This window comes from Orbicella franksi, chromosome 2 (assembly GCF_964199315.1).
Source record: "Orbicella franksi chromosome 2, jaOrbFran1.1, whole genome shotgun sequence".
Classification (NCBI taxonomy): domain Eukaryota; kingdom Metazoa; phylum Cnidaria; class Anthozoa; order Scleractinia; family Merulinidae; genus Orbicella; species Orbicella franksi.
In genome coordinates, this window is record NC_138146.1 from 9,756,385 (window position 1) to 9,772,563 (window position 16,179).

At 37.4% G+C, this 16,179-nt stretch overlaps 1 protein-coding gene across 1 annotated transcript in view; it reads left to right on the forward strand.

The window, feature by feature from the left end:
• Nucleotides 1–16,179, forward strand: part of LOC145479972 (WD repeat-containing protein 1-B-like) — a 49,275-nt gene that overhangs the window by 14,581 nt on the left and 18,515 nt on the right. Inside the window, exon 4 of the mRNA XM_081458459.1 lies at nt 3,849–3,996. Coding sequence (XP_081314585.1) covers nt 3,849–3,996 — 148 coding nt within the window. The remainder of the gene's footprint in view (nt 1–3,848; nt 3,997–16,179) is intronic.

The following is a 16,179-nucleotide window of genomic DNA, read 5'->3' on the forward strand; positions in this document are numbered from 1 at the left end:
AGCGTCTTTCGTTTGGAAACCAACGCATTTTGAATTTCGGTGTGTGACATAAGCTAAAGTTGCCTTTGTTGAAAAATATACACTTATCTCGTGATTTTTAGCCATGTTAGGAGTTAAAGTATTTATTTAGGAAAAGTGCTTTTGGAAATGTTTTTTGGTTCAGTTCAGATAATCAGTTGTCTAGATCGCCAAAGTAAGTTCCAGATGTTTACACTATTTTCCAGCCACCATAATTATTAGAGGACTAAGGAGGTCCTCCAACATGGTGGCTTCATACAAGGCTCTACAATTTTGCGCAGAACATCACGACAAATATCTCAACTTTGGGACAACGCACACATCTTAAACTTGGAGATCTGTCTTCTTTATTTATTGTCTATAATATCACAATTGAAAGGCCATGTGCAAGAACGTCCCCTGGATTTTTCGGCCATTTTTGAAAGTGCTCAAAACTAGCTGAATTTTGGCATGTGGGCTTCGTTTCACCTGAAAAACATTGCTCTGAAGGTTTTTTTGCTGCATTGCTCTTCATTCTCGAGAAATAACATATGCAAAAAAGGCACACAGGTTGGGAAAACCGAGTGGTTTATTGCATATGCAATATCTCAAAAATGAAGCGAACTTTCGCGCGAAAATTATGGGACATTGCTTAACATACAGTACCTGAACAAAACTACATGCGAAATTTGGAACATTTTCGACAAAGTTCACTTTTGATTAAAATACCTGATGCCTTTTCCCGCCGAGTCCTTCAAATAAACGGAGCCAGGCCTTTGTTATGATAACAAGAGCCGATCCTTTGTTATAATAGCCAAGCCAAGCCTTTGTTGTGAGTCGAAGTCTCGCCTCGATTTATTATAACAAAAAATCGTGACCGCAAGGACTTTCATTTCACTTAGAAAACAGCAAAATGTCAATTTCACGCAACTTATATAAGCTCAAATTTGTTGATTTCAGGTCAAAAGTGGTTAAAATCTTGACTCGTGTCAGTGCGCAACGGCAAGGATGTTGATTTCTTGTAGAAAGCAGCAAAATGTCAATTTCACGCAACGTAAAAGCTCAAAAATGTCGATTTTAGGTCAAAAAAAGGTTTAAATGTTGATTTCACATTAACCCGTGACAGGAAGGTTGTTGATTTCACTTAGAAAATAGCAAAATGTTAATTTTACGCAACGTATAAGCTCAAAAATGTTGATTTCAGGTCTAAATAGGTAAAAATGTTGATTTCACATTAACGCGTGACGGAAAGGAGGTTGATTTTACTTAGAACACAGCAAAATGTTAATTTCACGCTACGTATGAGCTCAAAAAATGTAGATTTCAGGTCTAAATAGGTAAAAATGCTGATTTCACGTTAACGCGTGACAGCAAGGATGTTGATTTCACTTAGGAAACAGAAAAATGTTAATTTCACGCAACATATAAGCTCAAAAATGTTGATTTCGGGTCTAAATAGGTAAAAATGTCGATTTCACATTATCGCGTGACGGAAAGGAGGTTGATTTCAGTTAGAAAACAGCAAAATGTTAATTTCGCGCAACGTATAAGCTCAAAAATGTTGATTTCAGGTCTAAATAGGTAAAAATGCTGATTTCACGTTAACGCATGACGGCAAGGATGTTGATTTCACTTAGGAAACAGAAAAATGTTAATTTAACGCAGCCTATAAGCTCAAAAATGTTGATTTCACATCTAAACAGGGAAAAATGTTGATTTCATGTAACGTGTGACGGAAAGGATGTTGATTTCACCTAGAAAACAGCAAAATGTTAATTTCACGCAACCTATAAGCTCAAAAATGTCGATTTCAGTTCTAAATAGGTAAAATATGGCGGCTGGAAAATAGTGTTAACATCTGGAACTTACTTTGGTTATCTGGGACAATGATTATCTGCACTGAACAAATAATTAAATAAGCACTTTTGCAAATACAGCAACGTCTTAAATGGCTAAAAATCAAAAATTTCTCTCTTGTTGAAAGAGATTTCTGATCTGAGTTGTTGGTTGTGCTCACGTATGAAATATTTTCAACACTTGAAGATAAATTTCATATCCCCATGTGGCCTATAGTCCATGTAATATCCTCTGTCCCTTTACTGGAAACTGGCTGGATCTACAGGATATTCATCATTGATGACATTTATTTTTAACCCATTGAGTCCCGTGCCGCCGTTAACCACCCGTGCGAAAAACATCTCCAATTTCCTGTGTCACCTGCAACCGCCCGAAATGAAGCACATGGGGACAATAGCCTTTCCTACCCTCCCTGTAGACTTTTTGGTTCTCTTATTGTTCTATTATTCTGGAGGACAAATAAACCAATCAGAATTGACTTACTGAACATATTTTTAGAAGACTTTAGGGGTCCTAGAAAGACGGTTTTTCTCCTTAAAATCGTGCGCTCATAAATTGCAGGTTATCATGGCGCGCTGCGGACCAAATCTACAAACTTCAGAGGTCTTGTTTTTATTCCTAACAAGGAGAAATTATCACTTTGGGATTTAAAATAGAAAAGAAAAATACAAATTAATGTTCAGGTGGCCTCAGAATGGAAGATCAAGGAGTACAGAGTCCTCAAACCTTGCTGGTGAAGAATTTTTCCTTCCTTCAACTGCCGGGAAAACATGACGATCGGTGCGCTTTCAAGTGAGTTTTGAACACAGATCAGGGACTTAAAGCAGCTTGCTGGACTTAAGAAAACAAAAATGGTAATGTCTATTATTGCTTCAAAGTTGAATTCAACTTTTGGAATGATCGGTAAAGCCACAGCCGATAAAATGACTGCAAAAGTGGTCGGGAGAAACTCAGAGATTTCGCCTTAGCGTGAAGAATTAATTTGAACATGCAGTCGTGCAGCGAAGCACGTCTGTGAAATTTTCAACACTTTTTTGCTTTTAAATAGGTTTCTTCACCTCAGCTTGAATGAAAATTTATTGTCATTGAACTTCCTTTCGCATTTCTTTCATTTAGTGCCCTGTTTAGGGGAATTTTAGGTTTTAAAAGTGAGTAGTATTTTTGCACACTACCTGGATTTCTGCATATTTAATTTACAGCAGCCTCTGCGATTTGTTTGATTAGTTTATTCACTTCGTTCAAATATATTTTTTCGAGTCTTATTCAGCTATTACAGAACTGCCGAGAAAAGAACTAAGTGGCTTCTAATTTAGCACAGTTGAAATATGATTGATCTCAAAATAATTAGCTTATTTTTGTCTACTTTTTGACTTTAATACAACTCTTCCTTTCGCAGCGCTGTAATATTTCGTGCAGCAAAGAAATTAGTTGATTTCTTGCTTTCAAGCTGGTTTTTACATGTGCCTTTCGCATTTAATTTCCGTTGTTTTCTCAAATGTTAGCCGTTATAGTACAGGAATGGAAATTCTGTTGTATTTGGTTTCAATTTGTTCTCTGAAGTCGATAATAACTCATTTTCGCATATTCAATTTTCTCGGCTTCCATCTGGCATTTTGTCGCACGGCAAAGAAATAATGTAATTTCTTGTTTTCTTATCAGTTTTAAACATCAAGTTGACTTCTTTTTGTTGATATTTTTTAGTATTTTGGCTCTTCATTTATTCAACTTAAAATAAACAAAGTCTTGAAGCCTAATCTTGTGTGTGTGGTTACTGCGCATATGGTTTATTTTTAGCGCTCGTGCGCACTCTGAAATGTCCAAAAATCGCCGGGGAATTTAGGGGTGGGTCGCATGCAAATCATTCGGGAGTCAATGGGTTAATGCAATAATCATTAATTCAATAAACGTATTAATTAACTATTAATAATTTATTTTAATTGACATACATGTACATGTATACATTTGCTCCATTGCAAGTGATTTTTCTGTTTCAGATGTTTCTGGAAAGCTAAGAATCTGGGATACCACACAGAAAGAGCATTTACTGAAGTATGAATACCAGCCTTTAAGTGGTGCCATTAAAGATATTGCCTGGTCTCCTGACAGCAAGAGAATAGTTGTTTGTGGGGAGGGCAGAGAAAAGTAAGATGTCATCATAGAACGATTAATGATGGTAAACACCAGTTGTCGTTATTAGTATTTTTAGTGCAGAGTGCACTATTGGGATGGTTTTGGGGGCTGCCTGCAGCTAAAGTACTAAGCCGTTATGGCGCTAAGGTGTAAACTTTAATGTTTGTTTAATTAATTAATTTCAATTAATTAATTAGTCTAGAGGCAAGGAAGTGGTGGGGGTTGGGTGGGAAAGGTACATGTTTACTCTACGTAGAACATGTTCCATTGCCATCAGTTGGGTGTGAACATCGCAAAGCTATATATTTGTTTCAGGTAACCCCTTGCTCTCCTTGTGGCACCATTCCCTTTAGAACAAAACTAATTTGCTCTAAATACATGCGTAGATTAGTTAGTGTTCGTGGCTTCTACATTAGGTAGAGGAAACATTGCATACAGAATCGTGCACAAATGTTGGGTGGTTTTCCTTATGGTAGAACTCAACATGTAAGACGCATGCGTTCTAGCATCATTAGTGTTATACACTATCTTTCCAGGCGGTATTTTATATGTCATGTCATGTGACCAGGGACGGCAGTTATTTTTCAGGTAGCGCCAATTGTCCCTTTTCATTGCAAAAGTGAAATGTTGCTTTGGCTGCGTAGCTTTTAGAATTACACACAGGTCGGTTCAACAAATATTATCTGTTGTTTTCAATCTACAATAGTGTGTTTGTCAGGGTTCAAAAGTATTGCTTCTCCTTAGGGGCTTGTTTACTTCTTGCCTTAATTGTGTCTGTAAGAGAGACCAAAAAGTTCCCAAGTTAGTGGCCTTAATACTCCACAAATTGTAAATTTTTGACAAAAGAAACCGGGAAAGTGTTCAAATATTGCTGCAGACTCCCTGGAACCTAATGAGAACGCAAATTAATTTAATCAGTCTTTGAGGAGCCTCATTCATATTGGCTAAGTAGCGCTGGTTATCTTCAATACTTTTCGTTGAAACACTGCTCAGCCATCAATATCATTGTTTGTTAATTTTGAATTGTTTTATTGTTAACAACAAAGGTGACAACGGAAAAAGAAAGTGGTATTTCATGACTATCTGATAATTAAATTAGTTCTTGTTCATCGGTGATAAGAAAATTTGCATTTTTAGGAAAACGACATTGTTTGTTCCGTTTCTTCATCACCACATCAGGTATTTAACTTTCTTTCATTTATCTCCAAAAAACAAGCACATCTTCTGTGTGTTTTGGAGAAAACAAGGGTTTCATATTGCGAGGAAAACAAAGTTGGCGAGAAGAGCTAAATTGTCACATTTGCTGCTTCAACGTATTATTGAATTTAAAATGAACGGAAATCAACCCAAAACACCAGTAGTAATTTGTACGTAATTTTTGGACCCTGAATGATAGTACAACCTTTAAATATACACACTTCTAAGGGGAAAAGCCTTAGCAGACTACTAAGGTAGACACAAAACCTGAAGTGAACCGAGCATGGGTGAGTACTTATGGGACTACCATGCCAGAGCTATCAGTTGCGCTCTACAGTATCTGAGATTGTCTCACTAGTTGATAATGATAGTTGTAGACTGATTTCTGAACCATGTTACAGTTTTATTGAATGATGAGATAATTTGCTAGAACAAAACAGTAAATTTTGTTGAATTTTCATTTAGTCTAGGAAAATTCATTATTTCACCAGCCAATGCACAAAATTTTGCAAGGCACTGAATGGCAGCATTAATAGATGTCAATATATTTTGCAATTTGGACGCAATATATTAAAAACAGAAATCTGTTTACTTAACTTTTTGTTAGAGTGTTAACTTCATGTAGGGGTGGATGAGGGAGCATATAAACTCCCTTGCTGGGTAGGAGAGGCAAATGGCCCTTGGAAAATACTAACTAAAGATGTATTAATTGCCTCTTTCAACTTCCCAGAGACTTTTTTGTCGGTTATTGTGTTTGGGCATTGTGTAGTTCGAGAAAATATCCATACCCCCATGGAGGGAATTCCACTTAAGCCAATCGATCATAACATATGAAGATACACACAAAGGAAGCATACAGCAATTTATTTAACTCATCCATATATGGTCACCCCTTTAAATTTTGTTCCCACAGGTACGATAGCAAAAAAATTTCATAAAAATTTGTGTTATTTTTTATTCCTCTGAAATTTTGGGGAAAGCATGACTGGTATCTAAGCCAATCATCTGCAAAATTTCAGTTGGGAACTCTCAATGTGGCCTATGGTACATGACGAATTTTCGAAATCAGGCCATTTCAAATCACAATGACCGCCTTTTGTTGAATGAGGGAGCTCCATAATTTCAACGATTTGAATATCCTGATATTGATATTGAAGATCCTGAATATGTTTTTGGAGGCTGACAACAATTCTAAAGGTATTTAAAGTAAATACAAATGTAATTTAACAGTTAGCTTGAAATTGGAAGCAAAAATTTTAGCTGTTTTAGATTAAGAAAAATGATGTATTTCTACATCAAATTTGCCCAGGAGAGTGGAAATAGTTTTTTTTTTTTTTGCTTTTCCAAGATTTCCCCTTTTTTCAACAAATTTAATTCATTTAATTTTTTTAAAAAAATACTACTAGCTTCTATGGAGGCATTTTGTACTATAAGGTATTTTTTATGCTCTTTTAAATGAAATATAGCAGATTATTCTCCTCTAAACATTTGTTGAGATATGAAATAACCAAATGATACCACATTTGTTGTGCCTTTTGTAAAACTTTAAATGAGTTAAACATGCAAAGAAAATACTTGGATAAAATGGTAACTTGTCAAATTACCTTCCTCAATATGACTAAGTCCCTTTGTAAATATGATAAGATGAGTGTGGATGAAATTGACACTATACTTTTATCTTGAACATGATCGCTAACACGCTCGCGATGAAACCCAATTTTACAACAAAATATTTACGTACAAACGGACAGAGATAAACAAGAATAAGAAAAAATTAATTCTCTAGTTTGTGAAATCATAACATCATTTCTACCTAATTTTCACCAAAGAAATCAACTGCCACTTGACAGGTTCAAAGACCAATGCGAAAACAAACTAGGCTAGTCCCCAGTGCTTTTCGTTCCACAAAGTGACTTCATGAAGACTGGTAACGAGGGATGGCGGCCCTTTCCATGCAACTGCATGTTCTTTGCACTTGTTAGCTTCCAAAGTGCCTTTTGAAGAAAAAAATTATTTCAAATATAATGTGATTCAAATACAAATATTCAAGCCATTATTTTTTCATATGAAGGACTTACTTAGAAGGTAAGAAAGGATTTTTGGACAGCTAGATCGATACTCGATTCTGTATTGAATTGAAGGGCATCTGGAAACTAAATTGACTGCTCACCCCTCTCCCCTCCGGATTTTCCTAGGTCTTTGAACCCCCACCCCTCCGGAATTTTCAATTCCCTCTGTGGTGGGGGTATGGATTTTTTCTGGAACCAAGCATTTGCATTTTCTGGGGGAGGGACAACTGTGGTAGAAAGTTATGTTTCGATCCCAGCATCCAAAACAAACATAGCTTTGTGTGTCATGGTTTTCTACTTGGTGGTAGAATTCCATACTTAGAACCAAAACACACCTTTAAAGAATTTGAAATGGTAAAGAATAAGCATCGCGAAGAATCAGGCGATGGTAAAGGGGGCAATAAAGGTTTAAAAGCAATGATATTATCCTGTGGGTCTTAAGAAGGTCTGAATCAAAGGTCTTCCTGAATACACATAAAACAAAACTGCACTACAGAACACTGCAGACAAGTTTAAAATGGATGTTCTCGTCTTTGACATGTAAATATTTGCTAGTTTAACTGAACATATCGCTTTTTATGGTAATGTTCTCTTCTATAGGAATTGTTTTGGTGTTTCAAACTTTTGCATTCTCAACAGATGGACAACACTTGATTAACACGATCTTTATGTTGTTCACCTATATAAATTACTGTTAGCAGCATTAGATATTGGTCCTGTTGCTGCAGTTAAGTCAAGCTTGATAACTTTGCTTTTTCCATTCGGAACACTCATTTTCAAAGTGGCACCTCCATTTATAATCCAATACAGCCTTTTGCTAGTAGACTTCACAGACAAAGGTTATCAAAGTCTTCTATGAACAGAAACGTATCTTTAAAATTTCTTTAATGGTGTTCAAAACCAGAATGTTGTCAATGCAAATGCTTGTGATATAGTTTGGCAGATTTCAGCTGCTTTCATGCTCAGTCTTCACAAATTAAGGGAGATTTAATAAGGCAGATTCAAAAGTGTGACCCGGATCAACTTGGATCGCTAGTCTGGGTTGGATCAATCGGACTACCTCAGATCAAATCGGACTGCAACAGAATACTAATTAAGACATAGAACACACATTTATAATGAGGGTTCTTTTACTTTTTGTCATCGGGGTTTTTTTCATTTTTACTGGGTTTATGTGCCACTTATCGTCAGCCGTCTCGCATGCTTCACCAGCTGACGATAAGTGGCACATAAACCTGGTAAAAATGAAAAAAACCCCGATGACAAAAAGCAACAGAACCCTCATTATAAATGTGTGCGGTGCAAGCTATGCAACGAACGGTAACAGAAATATTTTCTATTGAAGAAATGGGCTGTCTCTGTATATGCAAACATGGGATGCAGAAGAAATGGTCCAGTTTATCAAAGCCAGAATAAACCAAAAATTAGCAAAATCCATCAAAGAGGAGTACTATGGTGGCGTTTTGGTGATCCAAAACAAGATAAAAATATAAATTCAGTATTTTTACCAGCGGATGTAGTTTAAGCCGTGAAGTGAATGAATCCACGCGAGCTTGCCAACATTCTCACTGAAAAATAAGTCTAGCATGGACCAAGCACAGTAAGATACTTTTTTAACCTTCACTTCAGCAAGGTGTAAAAGTAATGAAAAATATAAGTCACCTGCAGCATTCCTGAGTGCCAGAAAATAAAAAGTTTAGCACTCAGGAATGTATTGAAACAAAAAAGGAGCAAATTTGGTTTCTCACGCTTGGGAAAATAACGTGAAATACAAGAGTACCATAAAGACTTGTGTATAAGCCGCACCCCCAACTTTCAAGCATGATTTTGAAAAAAAGATTTCCAAGTTGCACTCCTGTGAAAAAAGTTGGTTGTTTGTTCACAGATGTTCACAACAAACTTGACGAAATCTAATGTTGTGTATTTGCAGCGACATTAATAAGTTAATCAACTCTGAAAATACCTTTTAAAAGCTTCTCTTTAATCGACTTCCCTATTCCCTGTGACTGACAACAGTTGTCCTCATTGCTAAACCCCACAATTGAAATGTAAATGATGGAATTTGAACAAAAATAAAGCGTAGGAGAATGATGCAAAATGTTTGCTTGGTAACCACGCAGTCATTTAACAAGGGAAGTCTGGACACCAGAGACAAAATGGTATTTTCTTGCACGTAGTGGAGAAATCAGTGTTAAAGTGATCGGTCGCAGACAACATTGTAAGCAGCTTTGCGGAGGAATGGAGATTCCATGCCAGTTAGAGTTTACCTGCTCAAACAAATTGCAAATGAAACGCTTGAAACAACTCCTAGCCGGCAAGATTCGGGTTTAGAACCTGAAGATGCAAACAAACAGCTCCTTTAGGAGCCACCACTTCTACTGAAAGCAATGATCAACAATATGTTTCAATATGTTTAATCTTTATTCACTGAAGGTTTTCAGTGCAATTTATGACCCCTACAAGCCAGTTTACTGCCTTTGAAAGCAATGGTCTCGTGTATAAGCTACACCCATGATTTTTGGCCCAAAACTTAAGCAAACAGGTGTGGCTTATACACGAGTCTTAACGGTAATTTGTTTCGACACGTGGGAAACTAATGTATTGAAACAAAAGACGGGGCTTTCCCAGCAAAGCAAAAGCCTGTCTTAATTGGCTTCAAGCATGGCTAGCGACCATCTCGCAAGTAATATCACAAACGTTTATCTGCCACTCAGGCGTGAAATATTCATTCACAAGAACCACAATCAAGTCAACACTGACAATCATGTTTTTATAATATGCAAATGAAACCATGTGTTTTCAAATGTTAATTTGAACTGACGGGGCTTATTTTGTTTTTTGACATTCTGTTTCTATCTCGGTGCAAATATCTTTTTTGAATTTTTCAACGTCAGGGCAAGACGGCTGTCGTCTGAGTTTAGCCCTCACGGCTTCTTTCAGCACATTATGCTGAGAAAATTCAGTCATAATAAGCTGGAACTCCGCGTCAGAGACCCGGTTATCTGCCAAGGCTTTGGAAAGAAGCCAGTCAACTGTTTCACATTTCGCTATGGCAAGAGGTAACAATCTCTTGAAGCTTCTTAATCTTTGAATCAAGTTTTTTGGCACTGAGTATCAGCCCAGAAGAAAACAAGGGGAAACTGCTGCCTAATCCACCTAATGGAATTGTGGCCAGTAAGCCAACAATGAACAGAGCTGAGCCCAAGCTCGTGCTCGAAAGTACTACATCCACAAGAGCCCCAGTTAACAGACATTTTTGCTTGTTCATACTTTCTGGCAACCACCCAATAGTGGGCAACCTGGTTGTTCAGAGTGATTGAAATCTCATTGATTTTCTGCAACCGAAAGTCGGGCTGCATTTGGGGGTAGAGGGGCAAAAGCTTCAGGAGGAGCGGACAGCAAAACATTTGCAGACGACATTGTATAAAAAGCATTTAATTTATTTCTCATTCAAATTCAAGTGGCAAGCCATTGAAATCAAAGAGGTCGCCATTTTGATCTTTGACACTGAGTGTGATGCTATTCACAAAGTGGTCCATCAAACAGTCACGCAATATCTGCTGCAGGAAGCGTTATAGCTTACTTTTTCATAAGGAAAGCCTTTCATTTTAAATTTAGCCAAAACATCAGATTTTTTCCCTTTCAAAAGGTTTTTGGTTTTGTCAATCAGATCGCAGTGAATAAAGTAAGTGGATGGGCTGTTTAGCTTTTTGACATAAGTTAACACACCTAATATTATATTGGTGCCCATCAAACTGGCCAAAGCACAGCTAACTAAAGTTATTTTGTTTTTGCAAGTTTGGATTGCCCCTTGTTATTTTTAGAACGGAATGGGGTTTATTAGTTTCTAATTCTAATTTTGCTTCGTTATTATTTTCTTTCAAACTTATTGTTAGTTCTTTTATGAGGCTCTCGACAGTATAATGCCCCTGAGGTATAGAGGCAAGCATTTCACCAGACTCTTTGAAAGAGATTTGCCCCGCTTTTTTTTAGGTTATTCCATGAATTGGCAAGGCAACAAGAGATAAGTTTCATGAAATGTACTTTTGGGATTGGCTCGTCAAAGTAGACAGTTTCCCCGTTCTTTTGCGTGACAATTGTAAGGACAACCATTTTATATTGTACAAATATAATCTGTTCAAAATGTACTCATACAAGAAAATTTTAAAAAATGGCTGGAAACGCCAGAGGCAAAAACCAAAGATACCGCAGCAGAGGATAGCACGTGGGCGGTGTTCACAAAAAAAGTTTCCGAATGCAGATAAAAGCAAGTTTGTTGCTCAAGTTGAAGTTGACGAAAAACATAACGCCAGTGCAGAAATATTTTTCATAGACAGCCCTACTTCATTGCAGAGTGTTTTTGGTTTCGAGAAAAATTTTTGGAGTGAACAGCTCAAAACGGCTCTCGGTGTGGTGGGTGTGGCAGGCTTTCCTGATCAATTGTTCTCCATGAAAACAAAAACAGCATTGTCAATCCCACCTGTAGATTTCACAGAAGCGGCGCCAGGCCTTAAGAAAATCTTCAGCGGCCAGATGAACATCTACGTGACGCCCGCCAGCTACTTCGTGACAAAATTCCGCAACATATTCCAAAAAAACCAGACTCAAACACACCTCTGGGGCAGAATCAAAATGGTGGCTAGGAGGTCCACACATACAATATTGGCCTCAACAACTCAACTTTGCTGTTTTCTGTGCCACACAAAGTTGTGGAATTTCTCGCTAAATCTTTGACAGCTGGCTAACTCTGCCCCAGCAAATAAGAGCTTTCTATAAATTTCATGTGTATATCACGGTCAGGTAAATTTTGTTCCAGATGGGGGTATTCAGAACATAAGCGCTTTGCCGGGGCATCCCCCGTTCAATCAACACAATAACCCTTATGATGAAGCTTCACACAACAGAATCTGTGATGAGTTCAGAATAATTCCATTGAGCAATTTTTGCTTCACACAGGGGAAAAGCCACAGTCTTGGAAGCATATGCATCGGCGTGTCAGGGCATGGCACAATGAAAACGGGAACCTCTTATCCAGGGTTCAATAAATTCAGTGATGAAGGAGGACAAGCCTCTAAAGGAAACCTGATTTGTTTCATAGAGGCTGACACCATCGTGTCCACTTAGTATGACTGTTTCGCTCCAAAAACAGCAACCAGTTTGACGCAGATGGGCCTTTCGCACATAAATCAGTCAGTTGAAGCGTATGTTCACTGCATCTTGGGCACACAAACAAATGTAAGAAGCAGTATTCTTGGAGAAGGAGGCAGAGCGAAAGAGGCCCAGAGCGAGTTTCTAGTTTTGATGGAAAACATGATAATGATGCCCAACCTCGCTCAGATCATGCAAAGATATCAGCTGGCGGTTTATGAAGCAAAAGTCAGACTCAATCTTGCTGTGTGCCCCAAGGTGTGGCTAATGTCCGTGAGCATGATCATCAACACAGAAAGCGTCGTTGGTTATAACAACAAGCTCAAACAAGCGATTCCTGGTATGAAACTCGGGGTCAACTATAAGGTGAATCTAGACACAAAAAAAGGAGGGCCATCAAAAATTAACCCTCCAAACAGCCACCCTTCCAACCCGATTCACAAAGCCGAAACCCAGAAACCACCAAAAGAGCCTACGACCGTGGCTTCAGATAAAGAGCAAAAAATAGAGCCTGCTACACCACGACATGAAATAAACAAATTCGCCATCACTGTTGGAATGGTAGGAGTCGTGGCTTTGCTGTTCTCGGCGCTACATTAACGCTGCTTTTTGAGGTATTTTTGAACAATAAAGACAACCACCACCAAAATCAGGAGCCAGGCATTAATTGGAGTGAGTGAGTTTGAGTCGATGAATAAAGCCTTGAAAGCTTCATGGGTGAGAAGTTTTAATACAGAGGTGAACGCACCGTGGAAAATCATCCCAAATTACATGACTCCACACCTAGGCGGTTTTAAGTTCTTATTATCATGCACTAATAAAACCAAAGAACTCAATTTAAACAACATTCCTCGTTTCTATTCAGAAATTCTAAATTGTTGGGAAATGATAAAAAAAATCAAAACTGAAATGATCAGGAAAAAACAGATCCATACGATGCCATAATATGGAACAACCATGAAATAAAAATCACAACTAAGCCAATATTTTATGAGTCATGGCACAAAGCAAGTGTTACAAAAGTTAAACACCTTTTAAACCCTAATAGGGGAAAATTCCTGACGTATCAAGAATTTGTTAACCTTTTCAAAGTTAAATCTAGTTTCACTGTTTACTATGGCCTTCTCAGTGCAATTAAAAATAAATGGAAAATTTTGCCTACTGGTAGACAGAGGCAAACACGGAAACAGAACTGGTATGACAATGAAGAAAATCTTTCCAACACTGCTCTGGACAAAATAATGGTTGAGAACAAATTTCAACCATCTACCAATGAAAACAGAATTATTAGTTACGGAGTGGAGCTTTCTGAAATCCAAAAATTATATATTAAATGGCCTTTTTCTGTTACGGAAAATACAAAGTTAATAATGTTTCAGTTCAAGATAAACCACAATATCATCTACACTAAAGACAAACTTAAAGGAGCAAACATAATAGCTGATGATATATGCTATCTATGTAAACGTGAACAGCATACAATCCAGCATATGTTTTTAAAGTGTTCCCATGTAGCTTTATTTTGGAATGAATTTTTTTGAGTGGTGGTCGCAAGTCACAAGTGAAAACACTCAGTTACCAGACTCAACAGTTTTATACAGACCTACAAACCCACTCAAGCACCATCAACCCCTAAGCTTGGCTTTGTTGGTGGCAAAATACTTCATTTATAAATGTAACCTAAATGAACAATCTTTACTCTTCTTGCTGTTTAAGATACAACTTTCAGAAAGCATAATGATTGAAAGGTACATAGCAATAAAAAAACAAAACTGCCAAGCTCTTTAATGAGAAATGGAAATGCCTTATATGAAAAGATTTTGTTCCAGAAATTTTGCCACCACCAACGTCTCAATAGGACAAATTAGTTTACTTACTTTGTGTCAACATTGTAATGGTTTTCAAATTTCTAATCAGTAGCACCTTGCGTTAATTTATTTTTTTATGGATTGTAGTCCTCAAAGTGCTGTAGTTTTCTTTTTGCCTGGAATTCCCTTTACTCCATGTTTTATTGTACTGTAAGTGTTTGCGTCATGAATAAATAAAATACAAATTCAGCTTTGAGTTAAACGCCTCTTTTGCTGGCAGCTTTTCCTCGCTGAACCTTTTAAAACAATCCATGTATTCGTACAGATATATCCCCTTCTTCATGAGCAGCATTCTTTTTTCTTCGTCTTTGTACGTTTTCTGTGTGATTTTGAATGACTGGGGGTCACTGTCTTTTACAAGAGAATCCAGAAAGAAATTCACTCTATCGATGAATCTAAGATTTCCCAGTGAGAATGAAATATATTTTTCCATATTGTTTGGGATGCATTTCATTTTCCCCTACACTTTGTAGGCCAATGAACTTTATTTTTCACGGGGCATCGTAGTAGCATTTTATGAGGCTTTGGCTGCAATACATGCCTATATCATGGTTATGCACAGATATTGAGTCCAAGAACAGATCCTTGACCAGACTTTTGTTGCAAATGTAGCGGTCGATTGCACTTCTGTGTTTTTCCCAATCTTTGCGGGTCATCTATATCAGCTTTTTATCTGCCATTATCGCTCTAAGCGATTCTTCTTGAATAATACAATACAAAAACATACGTACGGCTTCCTTTCCTCTGTATGTAACGGGGTTGAATACTTCACCATCGCTTCTTACTATTATACAAGAAAACCCGCATGCCTCGTGCATCTCTGTTCTCACGGTGAAGCTTACTTCTTTTTCGCGGTTCGCAGCCTTGGATCTTTCTTAACAAACACTCAAAGTCAGCATATACCACAAAAGGCACTTTCATCTGCTTGTGGTAGTTTGTGAAAGACGCCGTTTTCCCTCTCTTTTGGCAGCTCTGTTCTTGTTGGCCTTTTCAGCAACCCTTTGCATTCGGGTGTGTGTCTTTCAAGTAGATCTTTTGTTGTGTAGCCATGCAAACAACGTTCAGAGAAATTTTTACTATTAGAATTCTTGCTTTGATCATACAAGAGTGCTGTGAACCTTTTCACATAGTGTAGTGTGTGTTCTCGCCTTCCTGGATAATCATCAAGTTTATTCTTTCAACATTGCTGCCCTTTTCGCTGATTCTGTGAACAATAGCATGGTCTTTCTCCCAACCAAATACATTTATGGCCAGATTTGGGTTTTGCATCTCAAGTTTATCAATCTGTGAAACTGGTGTTGGGAAATTTATTCCTGTGAAATTCAGGCTGTCTTCTGTTGGATAACTACTGGGTCTGATCAGATTTTTACCTCTTGGTGCTGGAAATAGATGAGCACGGAGTGACCATCTCAGACACTGGTTCTCTCTGTTTTGTATGGTAAGGATTTCTTTCTTATTTTGTAGCTTTTTTGGCAGTAGCATGTAGCTTCCTCCATGAAATGGTTTGTATTGAGCTACGTTAACAACGTTGTTATAATACCTTCTATAACCCATCCAGACCCTCTTTGAGACCGTTTCCAGTTCACCTTTCACTTCATCAATGAAGTCATTAAATTCGTTGTTTATCATTGCTTCATTGTTTATGTTAAAAATTGCAGGATTCCTCTGAAAGAAATAATGCTCGATGTATTGTTGTTCATTTATATCTCTGATTATTGAAAACTTAAGTCCAAACTGTGTTTTAACACTCCAAGCTTGCTATTTCATTTTCAATCAAATTAGTCAACATTCTTTTTGTTTTTCGCGCAAATTGCAGAAGATCACCTTTGTATGGATAACCTTCTGGAATGTTCATTCTCCACGCACGAAGCCATCCATTGAAATTATTTCTAACTAAATCAAAATAGATGTAT